At 37.2% G+C, this 12,888-nt stretch overlaps 1 protein-coding gene across 6 annotated transcripts in view; it reads left to right on the top strand.

Annotated features, from left to right (window-relative positions):
- Positions 1-8,930, top strand: part of PALLD (palladin, cytoskeletal associated protein) — a 543,092-nt gene extending 534,162 nt beyond the window's left edge. For all 6 annotated transcript variants that reach the window (XM_069097213.1, XM_069097225.1, XM_069097232.1 and 3 more), the window contains 4 exons: positions 1,580-1,787; positions 4,342-4,507; positions 5,012-5,145; positions 6,710-8,930. In XM_069097213.1, coding sequence (XP_068953314.1) covers positions 1,580-1,787; positions 4,342-4,507; positions 5,012-5,145; positions 6,710-6,882 — 681 coding nt within the window. In that variant the 3' untranslated portion in view covers positions 6,883-8,930. The remainder of the gene's footprint in view (positions 1-1,579; positions 1,788-4,341; positions 4,508-5,011; positions 5,146-6,709) is intronic.
- The last annotated feature ends 3,958 nt before the right edge of the window (positions 8,931-12,888 follow it).

The following is a 12,888-nucleotide window of genomic DNA, read 5'->3' as shown; positions in this document are numbered from 1 at the left end:
CTGAGCACTTACTATATGCCAACAATTGGGCTAAGCATTAGAGATATTAGTAAAAAAAGCAAAACAATCTCTGCCCTCAAGACGTTTACATTCTACTACCAGAAGACAAAATATTTAAAGGAGTAGTGTCCAGGGAGAAGTTTTTTGACCAAGGAGGTCACAGGGACATTAAATGTAGTCAGAGCAAATGATTTGGCACATCTTTTCCAAGAATGGTGGTACTAATTTCATTACTGTTGCCAGAGCAAGAGGTAAAAAGCCAAGGGGGAGGGGGGAGGGGAGGAGTGGGGCAAGCACAGCTGCATGCCATAAAGATGGCTCAGGAACAGCTTCATGGAGGTCTGGATCAGTCCAAAAATGGTGAATGTATACCAGCAGAAGCCCAGATCCCTAGGGTGGATCAGTGGAGTGACTTTTCAAAGAGAAAGAGTCAGGAGGGTAGGAGCAGAATGTGAAGATAACCAGGAAACGGGTGTGTATGTGGGAGGGGTTTGGGGGGGGGGGGGAGGTTGACTGAGCTAGAAACGGCAAAATTTCACTTTTTAGGAACCTAGGAGCCCAGGGTAGGATCTAGGTAATAGGATCCCAGATCAAGATCATAGAACCTTAAGGGTTGGAAGGTACCTTAAAGGTCATCTTGAATCATAGGATCACATATTTACAGCTGAAGAGAATTTTAGAGGTCATAAATAATATCATAGAATTTAGAGCTGGAGAGGATCTTAGAAAACACCTATTCCAACCTCTTAATTTTACTGATGATCTATAGCCCAGAGAGGTTGAGTGATTTACCTAACATTACACAAATTGTAAATAGCAGAGCTGTGATTGGGACTCTGGTCCCCTTAACTCCAAATTCTGGAGTTCCTTTCACCAAGTCCTATCAAAAGCATTAATGCTCTCAATCACTGAGTGTAGGCCAACTACCCAAACAATCAGATTCTCCAGGGAAAGAAATTGATTTATCTCACAAGGCAACCCATTTCATTATTCAGGAGCTGTAATTATGAGAAAGTTCTTTCCTTTGTTGAACCAAAATCTGCTTCTCTGTGACTTCTACCCCACTGGTCCTAGTTCTGTCCTCTGGGCAGCATAGACTAAATCTAATCTCTCTTCCAAATAACAACTGCATGTTGCTTCAAATATTTAAAGATAGTAATTATATCCACTTAAAATTTTCTTTTCTCCAAGCTATCCAGCCCTTTTTGCCACCTATCCCCTGATTAATAAACTCACAATCTGTTAGTTTATTGAGGGCAGGGATTTTTTTTTTACCTTTTTTTGTATCTCTAGCTCTTAGCATAGTGCCTGGTACCTTAATAAATGTGTATTGACTAAATGTCTTACCTTTCCAAAGCTGTCAATTCATTCTATGAAATTTTGGCAGTGAATCTGATTACTAAACAGAAAAAAAATATCTATCTTACACAAGGAAAATTTCTTACACTAAAGCTCTAAGAGACCTTGGAGGCCATCTTGACCCTCCCACCACCCTTTATTTTACTAGTTTGGCACTAGCAAGCTATTGTTTATTCATAGCATTTTGAGTTTCCATGAACTAATACCTTTTCTGATTAAGGTCAGTGGATTACCAACACCAGATCTAAGTTGGCAACTGGATGGAAAGCCAATTCGCCCTGACAGTGCTCACAAGATGTTGGTGCGTGAGAATGGTGTGCACTCCTTGATCATCGAACCTGTCACATCCAGAGATGCTGGCATCTACACATGTGTAGCCACCAACCGAGCTGGGCAGAACTCATTCAGCCTGGAACTCATTGTTGCCGGTAATTATTTTGGAACACCTATGTGTCTCATTGAACACCAGACTCTATGGTACTATCTTTTCTCTGTGTTTTGCCACACTATTTCATTTCATTTCCAATCACTATTTATGTACCATCAAAATGCCAACATAGTCAGTACAGGTACAAGACATGGCAAATGACTTGTACCAGTCAATAATTAACCATTGCTTTTATAACAGTCTCTTTCCTCTTTCCTGACTACTTCCCACCAGCCTAACCAAGGGAGAAAGAATTCTAAGCAGCATTTTTGCAAGTTCATTCATCTTTCTGTATATAAGATTGTTCTCCACTGGGAGAAAGGGAAAGAATGACAACTAAAGCTTCCATTATCACTTTGTTCCTGCTTATCTCAAGCCATTACCTTTACAGAATTTACTTTTACATTATCCTTTACAGAAGAGGATTCACTTATCTGAATGAGTGAATGAATGAATAACATTTAATATTCAGAAGTGACTCTACCTTGCCTCCAGATTCAAATTAATCTTAAGTTTGCTGCATTATTTTTCGCTCTCACTATCAAAATGCCTTTTTCTTTCCCAATTATGCATCTCCTGCATGAAATTCTTTACTTTTCACATGATTTACTAACTTCTCATTGGAATAGGCTGCACCTCATTATTAGTATGCAGGTCATTAGGTAGTAACTTATTTGACCAAAGTAATGCATTCACTGATAATATGGCAGGCAAAATAAGGAAGAGTGTTGTGTCAGAATGCAATACTTAATGGGATAAAATGAGATAATATATGTAAAGCACTTTGTTAACTTTGAAGTGCTATATAAATGGAAGTCATTCATTGTTGCTAAGATGAAAACTCAATATTATGTGTGTCTAAGGGGGAGTTTCATAGCATTCTCATGAACTAAATACTAATAAAAATATTGATTTTTTTCCTCTCCCCAAAAAGAATGCAATTCAATTCAATAAACAGCTGTTAAACACCAATTCGTGTGCGTGACACTACAATAGGTACTAGGAATCCAAAGGCAAATGAAGTAGTCCCTGCCATTAGGAGCATGCATTCTATTGAAAACCAAATAAAGATATGGGCCTAGCTTAGGCCCAGACCAAGAACTATGGTACTATATCGGAACAAGGTACGGACTTTTGAAAAAACTTATACATGCCATGATTCTTCACACTTGAATACATCGAATATTTTTCTTCCAAGTGTTTTCCCATTAATCATACAGCAATTTTGTTCTTGTTAAATGTGCATTTGTTCATTCTGGTTCTCATATACTGGGACCACAGGATTTGGGCCAATTGTCTTGACTTTCTCAAGATATCTGGCAGTCACTCAGACTTCTAGACATAGTGAATTTTATGAGTTGTCTTTTCCAACCTGGGACATAAAAATGGCAAATACACTTGTATACTGTTCACTCCACATTCCTCTCCCCCTTAATGTCCCATCCCCCCAAAAAAAGTACAAAACACAGTCAAATCCAGCCTTACTAAAATTATAATTCTCCAAGAGGTTTTACAGAATTTTGAACAAAGTGGAGTTACCTTGTTCACTTGTCTTTTTTGTCAGTGGCTCCATTTTGGTTGAATGACCACTAGGGGGCGATATGGATGTGCACATATTCAAAAATTATTTCTACTCAAGAAAGACATTAGTCCTTTTTCCTTTATAGGATTACTATCACCATTGAATAGCAGGAGTTAAGGCATGAATTCTGGAAACATCAGTTTGTGCTTCTATTTTCAGAGACAAAGGAAATAAAGCTGTTTTTTTCATACTTTAAAGAGTACAGATCAAACCCCTTGATCAAATAAGAGATTTATGAAAGGCGCAAGCAGCTATACACTATCCTAGGTCAGGAGGTGACTATAAATACTGCACTCCTCCCATACATCTGTAATCTCACCCATATGAGCATTCTCTTCAATGATGCACATAGCAAAACATCCATACCTATCCAGACCCTCCCAAAAATCCTCCATGTGCTATTTTTCATAGTTTACTTTAAATCCTGGAGCAAAAATCATCTGGGCTCTCCTACTGTGTAATGATAATGTACACATCTTTCAAGGGCTGCTTGACAAGCACAGAAGATAACTGGGGAAAGTAAACTGGAATAAATTTGACTCCAGTTAATGTGGTGGCCTTGGAAACAAGTATGCTATGGTTGTCCATGTCACTAGATGGCGTTAGCTGGCAGAAACAATGAATTCCTAGCAAAAGGAATTAGCAAGTAAGGCTAACACAGATGCTTAGGATTGAGGCTAGGAGCCTCTTCACACAGCCCGCCTGACAGAGCCATTCAATAGAGCAGATGGTCAATGGACTGTGTGGGCTGAGTGGTTTGAATTAACTGCTGAATTAAATGAGTAGAACACAGGATGCACATCAGTTTGGTTAGTGAAAGAATGATCTGGAGATTAGAAAGAAGGGAAAAGAAAAAAGTGGAAAATTAAAAGATGTACTCAGACTGTTTTAAAAGCACTTCTCAATCCTGCATAGTATGGCCCTGGGAACATAGGATAAATATTGATAGTAGGTTCCTTTCATTTTTTCCTAGCTAAGGAAGCACATCATGCCCCTGCATTTCTTGAGAAGCTGCAGAACACAGGAGTTGCTGATGGGTACCCAGTGCGACTGGAATGCCGTGTTTCTGGAGTTCCTCCACCTCAGATATTCTGGAAGAAAGAAAATGAGTCTCTCACTTACAGCACTGACCGCGTGAGGTTGGTCTGTAATTTTGTCAAGTTAAATTAGAATTGTTTGAACCTTAACTCAACCAAAAACAAGACTTCATATTTAGTAACATATTTATGATAGTAAAATCACAGTCTATCCTGAAGTGTCTCTTATTAAGAGACACAAGCTTTGGAGAAGATGTTACCAATGATCTGAGAAAAAGGGCAAGCTTTGCTTAGTCTAACAGTGATATTTTTTTTAAAACCCAATTTTTTCTTAGTATTTTAGATTAATCCATTTGTTTTAATAGCCAGCCAGGAGAAAAACGTAACTAGAAATTAAATACACAGATTTATTTCACCCTTTGACGTCTGCTCTTATATTCCATTTAATGTTAGTGGGACTTGCCTGCCTCTCCAGAATAAGTAGACCCCATTATCTAGGACTTGAAAAATTCTGCTTCTAATGATCTAATTAAAAATAATTCTGCATGTCCAAAGACACTTTTTAAATTTTATTTAAAGCCTTAATGACCTTCTCCTTCTCATCAGCATGCATCAGGATAATCATGGCTACATCTGCCTGCTCATTCAAGGGGCTACAAAAGAGGACGCTGGGTGGTATACTGTGTCGGCAAAGAATGAAGCTGGGATCGTGTCATGCACTGCCAGACTGGATGTTTACAGTGAGTGCCCCGTTATCTCTTGTCTTCATTCTATTCTGAAAATTAAGGTAGCTGAGTGTTAACCTAGAGGTATCCTGACCAACCTCTATAAAAGCAATCCATTCACAGAAAGGTTTATGTTGCTCTCTTTCTTTCTATTTGTAGTTTCTCGGCACTAATAGTGACCCACACCAGGAGAACAAATACACTGTCAAAGTATAAATCAAGATCTTTGAAATATTAAAAGCAAAATATGCATGCTAGTGTTTCTTTGCATAGTCATCAGCTATATAACTGGCTCTTTTACTTAAGCATCTGTAGTAGTAGGCAAAGGCATGATTACAGTCATTTTTCAGATGTTTTTGTTGTTACTGGGCTCTGTAAATGACAACGTTTAATGTCCCCTTGTGTCATCATTATAATCTTATAGTGCACTCTAGAAATGTCCACTAATGAGCCAAGAATGCATATACTCTGTTATTGCTTTCTTAGTCAAAGTATATTAATATAGTTTCAGCATGGATTTTCATCAGCATTTGTGTGTGTGTGTGTGCGTGCGCAGATATGCTCACGCACACCAGAATATACCATTCCTATATTTCAAATAGGGGAATTTTTGTGTAAGTAAACCATTAATGTTCCTTAGGCCCAGGCAAAGTGTTCCTGTGAAATTGCTGAACCAACACAATATGATCATGAGCCTTTATGTATGTACATATTTGTGTGCATACATATATGTGTGTTGTGTGAGTGAGTATGTATACATAATCACTAGAAAAAATGAGACTTGTTTTATTTCAGCTTTTCACCTTCATTTGGATTGAAAACAGTTTTGTGGAGTCCTTCCTGGGAAGGTTCACTCAAACTGACCCCCCATCCAACCTCTTTCCATGGATTGGAGTTTAAAAATGCCCATTCAGGGTACCTAACAATATCCATGACAATGAATAGCAGAAATAGAAGGAGGGAGAGAGAGAACACATTTTAAATTCACAATAACATTCACTTTTACATGGCAACTTAAGCTTTAAGAGGGAGAAGAAAATGGGATGGAAATTTGTGGGGGGAACAGAGGGTTGCTTAGAGAATATTTCAGAAGATTCCCCTTGAGAATCTTTCCTTTGGAATGAAGGTAAATTTTATATATTCTGGCAGTGAGGGTCATAGCACCCTGGAAAAAGGAACAAAATGTAGGAGAAGTTACCATCTGTAAATAAAGTGGGATTAGGTTGAAGGGTGGGACGTTGGGGCACAGTCTCAGAGTTAGTTGAGTTGGTCATGCTCTGTTTTTTGTTGTTGTTGTTTTGCCTTTTTGGAGGGCAGTTGGGGTTAAGTAACTTGCCCAAGGTCACATAGCTAGTTTTGTGTGTGTGTTAAGTGTCTGAGGCCAGAACCAAACTTGGGTCCTTCTGACTCCAGGGCTGGCGCTTTACTCACTGTGCCACCTAGCCACCCCGGTCATGCTCTGTTTTTAAAATAGAAGGCACAGCCAAGTTTATTTGAGCAAGAACTTTTGAATTTACTTTGATCATCTGAGAATCTACACTCTGATTAAACTCTAACTATTCTCTTTGCTTTTCTATAGCCCAGTGGCATCAGCAGCCCCAGAGTACCAAACCAAAAAAAGTACGGCCTTCAGCCAGTCGCTATGCAGCACTTTCAGACCAAGGACTAGACATCAAAGCAGCGTTTCAGCCTGAAGCCAACCCGTCTCACCTGACTTTGAATTCAGGCTTGGTAGAGAGTGATGATCTGTAGATCCTCTGTTATTTTCAAAGCAGAAACACTGAAAGCCATTGCCTTGACCAACCATATTCCTTTGTCACTTTATGTAAAAGGTAAACACACACCTTTGACTACAAACAAGAGATAAAGAACACCATAACCATACTTTCTAACTTACTATTACACCCAGTGGAGAGTATTAGTAGCTGGTATTCATAGAAATATACACCTTGCACCAAAAATTCACATCCATCCAATTTTTAAACTTTGAGAGTTGCTATGAGTATATTTGTCAGAAATGCCAAAGCACTAAAGGAAACCAACTGAGCAAAAGCAAACACAGTTTGTATGTATCACCAAGTGCCTTTATACACAAGTTCACTAGTGCTCTTCAGCATACCGTGAAATGCTTAATTGGAGGCAGTTGGACTACAAGTCAAAACTAAAATATAATGCTAAAGTGGCAATACATAGAGACAGCTACAGTGAACACGTGCAATATGGTAGAATCCAAAAGGACAAATACATCCAAGTAAACATTTCCTCTTATATCATAGAGAAAGAACTACTTGCCTTAAATGTTCATTGATATCAACAGTTTTCTAGCAAGGTTAACACCTTAGTTCTTTTTTTTTTTCCTATGTGTAGTATTTTTTTCTCTTCCTGCCATCTCCTCCCTCTGGGCCAGAATTTTATTTACAATCCATACTGAAAAGGCTAATTTAAGTATCAATAATTTAATGTATTTTGAATAAGAGCAAAAGTGTATAGTACAGTCTGTTCCATGGAAGGAATCCAAACGCCCCCATGACAACCATGGCATATTGTTCTAGGAAGATAGATGGGAGAGGAAAAAGAAGGTAGTGGGGATATAAGAATATTCTGCCAGTGCAGTTGTACTGCATTCATTTAACTGAACTGGAAGGAACAGGGAGATGGTGAAGAACAGGTCTTTCTTTGTCATTGTTAGTGAATGAATCTTAAATCTGTTTGAATAAAACACTACCATTCACAAGTCTCAAATGCTGGGGTCAGCTAGAAGTCTAGAGTATGTGTAAGGAAGGAATTTCAGTGTGTGTGGTATTTTTGTCTTGTCTGGGAACTGGAACAATACAGAGCAAGTAAGTTGAAATGGATGGAGTCTGTAAGACTGATGGAAATGGCAAGTAAGCACCTGTAGGAGCTGGTTTCATGGCTACTTGAAGGAAATAAAGCTTGGAGAGAGGCAATAATAGACTTGTGCCATAATGTATTTTACTTCATGGTATATACATAGTCATGGCAAATAGTAAATATCAATTTACTTCTCTGCTGTGCTATAAACTCAGTGACCCTCCTCTAAGAAGGGACTATGTTATATGCAGTACATGAAGATGTTAGATTAAAGGCTGCTTTCCAAATGCAAGGTGATTGGACATCAAACTGGACTGGGCAGATTCTGACTAGACTTGGAGGTCTTAGTTCAGAACCAAGCCATTTTTATAAGGGAAAAATAATTAGGTTGAATGAGAAAACATGAGGTTTTGATGGTACTTTGCTATGAAAGGAAAACACTGTATTCCTTATACAAAGCACATATATCTTTCATTATTTATAATAAAAATGTTGAAATCTATCTCAGCTCATTTATTCAAGTCAATACTTTGTTGTTTTTTTTAAAGAATTTTATAATTGTGTACCACCCCATATATTTTGCATTACAGCTACACATATATTGCTTTGTACCTCTTTGTAAGAACACCAACCAGGTTTTAAGTGATTGATGAACACATAGGGTAGCTATTATTCTCTGCAGAGTGATACCAGTTTTCTGACCATGCTCATACACATGGCTGTTAAGAATTTAAGATGCAGTACACAGTCTATCCTGGAACTATTCTACTTATACTTTAGAAATATGTCATGTATCACTTGCCAAATTTTTCTGAATGTGACTTGCTAATTTACTGGTTTTTAGCTTCACTAGCATTATTTTGCCACCTCTTATTTGTATTTATAAAGAAACAATGTACTAGCATACTACTTTGGATTGTCGTGTTGATATCATGTGGTTTTAACATCAATAAATATTTAACAAGTAAGATAGTTGTCATTTTCTGAAGCAAGATATTCAGTCTTAATGCAAAGGTACAATGGTATCAATGTCATTAAAAGTACATTCTAGCATTATTTTATCCAAAAGAATAATTGTCTAAACATTTTAGAGATGATAAAAAAAATGGTAGTGGGGTAAAATGGGGATCTCACTACATGTCAGAATCAGGACCCAACAACACCTTACCACTTTAAAATTATGGGCCAAAACTAATAAGGTAAAAATAAATAGACAAACCTAAAATAATGCCTCTAGTTCAAAAGATCAACTTCACAAATGTAGGATGGAGCAATTCAGGCAGTAAAAGAAGTTCAATAGGAGTCAACAATATGTCCTGGTTGCCAAAAAAAAGCTACTGTAATCATTTTGTTGTTGAGTCATTTCAGTCACATCTGACTCTTCATGACCTTATTTTGGGGACTTTCTTGGCAAAGATACTGGAGTGGTTTGCCATTTCCTTCTCCAGCTTATTTTACAGATGAAGAAACTGAGGCAAACAGGTTAAGTGACTTGCCCAGGGTCATACAGCAAATAATTGTCTGAGGCTGGATTTGAGCATGGATCCTCCTGACTCCAGAGCTGGCATTCTATATACTGGGCCATCTAACTGCTCTAAAGCAATCATGAGGCAGCATTAATACAAGTATTCTGACCTAGTCAGATTATATCTGAAGTAGTGTTTGGAACTGGACCCCACAATTTAGAAAAACAAACTAGAGTTCCAAATCAGGAAAACCAGTATGACAAGGGCCTGGAGAGTGTTATACTAATATCCATTGAAGGAACTGAGTTATTTGGCCTGGAGAACAATAAACTAAGGGGAGAATGTGAGAGTTGTCTTTAAATACTTGAAGAGTGTCCTGTGGAAGCAGAATTAGTTGACTTCTGCTTTGTCCTACCTCACAAAACTAATTCTAGTTAGAATTACAGAATTAATTACATTAATTAATTAACGTAATTACAGAAGTTTAAGATGGGCCTATTTTGGCTTGATGTGCAGAAAGACCTAACAATTAGATCTATTCCAGTGTAATGGGCCACCTCAGAAGATACTGTTCTCTTCTTCATGTGAGGTTGTCAGACGAAGACTGAATGGACACTAGGGCCAAGGATATTGTAATATAGGCTCCTATTCGGATACACATTGAACTATGTGTCCTCTTCTAGTTAAGATTCTGTGGATCACTTAGATCAGGCTTATGATTTACACAAGGCATTGGGATGCACTGTCCTTGCAGCATAGCAATCAGTCAATCAACAAGCATTTATTAAGCACTTGTGTGCTAAGTACTTGGGAATACAAAGAGAGGGAAAAAACCAAGTTTCTACTTTCAAGGAGAGCTCATATTTTAGGACTAGCAGTATTTATAGCAATGTTTCACTTTCCAGTGCCTCTTTTTCCTAGTCCCTTTTCAGAGCAAATTCCTCCTTGCTTTTGCTATACAGAAATGACACCTGCAGAGTCCCTAGCTTTCTGAGAACTAGTGCTTGTGCATGAACCTTAGGTTGAAACTCATTGCCCTTTTTCCTAAAACAACCTAAATTCAAATTCTAATTTCTGCAATTAAAATTTGAAATAATTTATATCCTAAAGCAGCACATAACTGAGGAAAGGGACTACTGTGTTATAAGAAATGACAAGGGTGGGTGGTTTCAGGAAAAATATGGCAAAACTTATAATATGACCTGATACAAAGAGAAATGAGAAGAACTGGGAGGTCATTGTGTACAATAACAGCAATGTTGTATTGATTATTATATATAGCTAATATAAAAACATTAATAGAGGAAAAGGAACACTTATAGAATTTACAAACTTATTAAAGTAGAGCAGATGGTATGAACAAAATCTAGATTTTTTAAAAATTTATTTTTAGTTTTCAACATTTACTTCACTTTTGAGTTTTCAATTTTCTCCCCCTTCATCTCCTCTACCCTCCCTAAGATGGCATGCACTCTGATATAATCTCTACATATACATTAATATTAAACATAAGTTTCACATTTGTCATGTAAAAAATTAATGGGAGGAACTACAAGAAAAAAGAAACAAAACAAAAGAAAAAAAGAGATTAAATAGTATGCTTCCATCTGCATTCAGCCTCCATAGTTCTTTCTCTGGCTGTGGACAGCATTTTTCATCATGAATCTTTTGGAATTGTCTTAGATCCTTGCATTTCTGAGAAGAGCCAAGTCTATGAAAGTAAGTCATTGCACAATGTGGCTATTACTGTCTACAATGTTCTTCTGGTTCTGCTCACTTCATTGAGCATCAGTTCATGTAAGTCTAAGAGCAGTGTCCCTACCTCCCCCAGGATTACATCACCTTGAAAACAACAAAAATGTGCAGATTCCCAGAACTAGCCCTGAAAATAACAGCATGAAAAGACCTCAAGCGTGGGAGAGTGCCTCCCAAAGTGCAGAGCCCAACTTTAGCATAAAATTCAAAGGTAAGAAATAGACTGGGAAAATGAGCAAACAATAACAACAACAAAGACTTTGATTGTAAAAAGCTACTATAGGGGCAAGGAAGGCCAAGACATAAACTTAGAAGAAAACAACTATGTGAAAACAACAACTAAAAAAGCTCAAAGAAAAATGCTAGTTGGACCTAAGTCCAAAAAGAAATCCTAGAAGAGTTAAAGAGATAAAAGTGGGAGAAGAAAATTTTGGAAAAGAAATGAGTGATGCAGGAAAAAAAAACACAGAAAGAAAATTAACAGCTTGGTAAAAGAGGCACAAAAAATACTAAAGAAAATAACAAAAACATTATGTGTGTAATGGTAAAAGAGGCATAAAAATCCACTGAAGAGAACTCCTTAAGAAGCAGAAAAGGTCAAATGAGAAAGAAGGTCCAAAAATTCACTGAAGAAGAGAATGCTTTAAAAAGCAGAATTGCCCAAATGGAAAAAGAGATACAAAAGCTCACTGAAGAAAATAATTACTTAAAAATTAGAGCTGAGCAAGTGGAAGCTAATGACTCCATGAGACACCAAGAAAAAATAAAAACAAAGTCAAAAGAAGGCCAAAAAAAGAAGAAAAATACCATATCTCATCAGAAAAATAACTGACTTGGAAAACAGATCGAGGATAGATCATTTAAGAATCATTGGACTACCTGAAAGTCATGATCCAAAAAAGAACCTTTCAAGATATTATCAAGAACCCCCTTATTGAGAGTTCCCTGACATCTTAGATCCAGAGGGAAATTAAAAGAATCCACCAATAATTGAAAGAGATCCCAAATAAAACTTCCAACAATGGTAAAGTCAAATTCCAGAACTCCTAGGTCAAAGAGAAAGTATTTCAAGCAGCCAAAAAAAAATAATTCAAATATAGTGGTGTCACAGTCAGGATCACACAATATTTAGTGCTTCCATGTGAAAAGAGCAGAGGATATGGAATAAGGATATTCCAGAAGGCAAAGAAGCCTTAGCTTTACAACCAAGAATCACCTACTCATCAAAATTAAATGTAATCTTTGAGGGGAAAAATGATATTTAATGAAATAGAGGACTTTCAAGCATTCCTGATAAAAAGAGTAGCACCGAATGGAAAATCTGACATTCAAACAGAAGACTCAAGAGAAGCTGAAAAAGGTAAACAAGAAAGAGTAATCATAATGGACTTAATAAAGTGAAATTGTTTACTTTCCTATATGGGAAGATGATACTTGTAACACTTAAGAACTTTATCATAATTAGGGCAATTAAAAGGAGTTTACATAAATAGAAGGAATGGATATAAGTTGATTATGAGAACAGAATGATCTCCAAAAAAAAATGAAGGAGGGAGAAAGAGGGATGCTCTGGGAGAAGGGGGAAGGGACAGGTAGAATGGGGAAAATTTCTCACATAAAAGAGGCACACAAGAAAGAGCTTTTAAAATGGAAGAGAAAGTGGCAAGGAGTATCAGGCAATGCTTGAAACCTCACTCTCATCAGA

Source organism: Petaurus breviceps, unplaced genomic scaffold, assembly GCF_028583685.1.
Source record: "Petaurus breviceps papuanus isolate PSGF00001 unplaced genomic scaffold, PetGlider_PUasm1.0 126, whole genome shotgun sequence".
Classification (NCBI taxonomy): Eukaryota; Metazoa; Chordata; class Mammalia; order Diprotodontia; family Petauridae; genus Petaurus; species Petaurus breviceps.
Note: the sequence above shows the minus strand (reverse complement) of the source record. Positions and strands in the feature narration are given on the sequence as shown.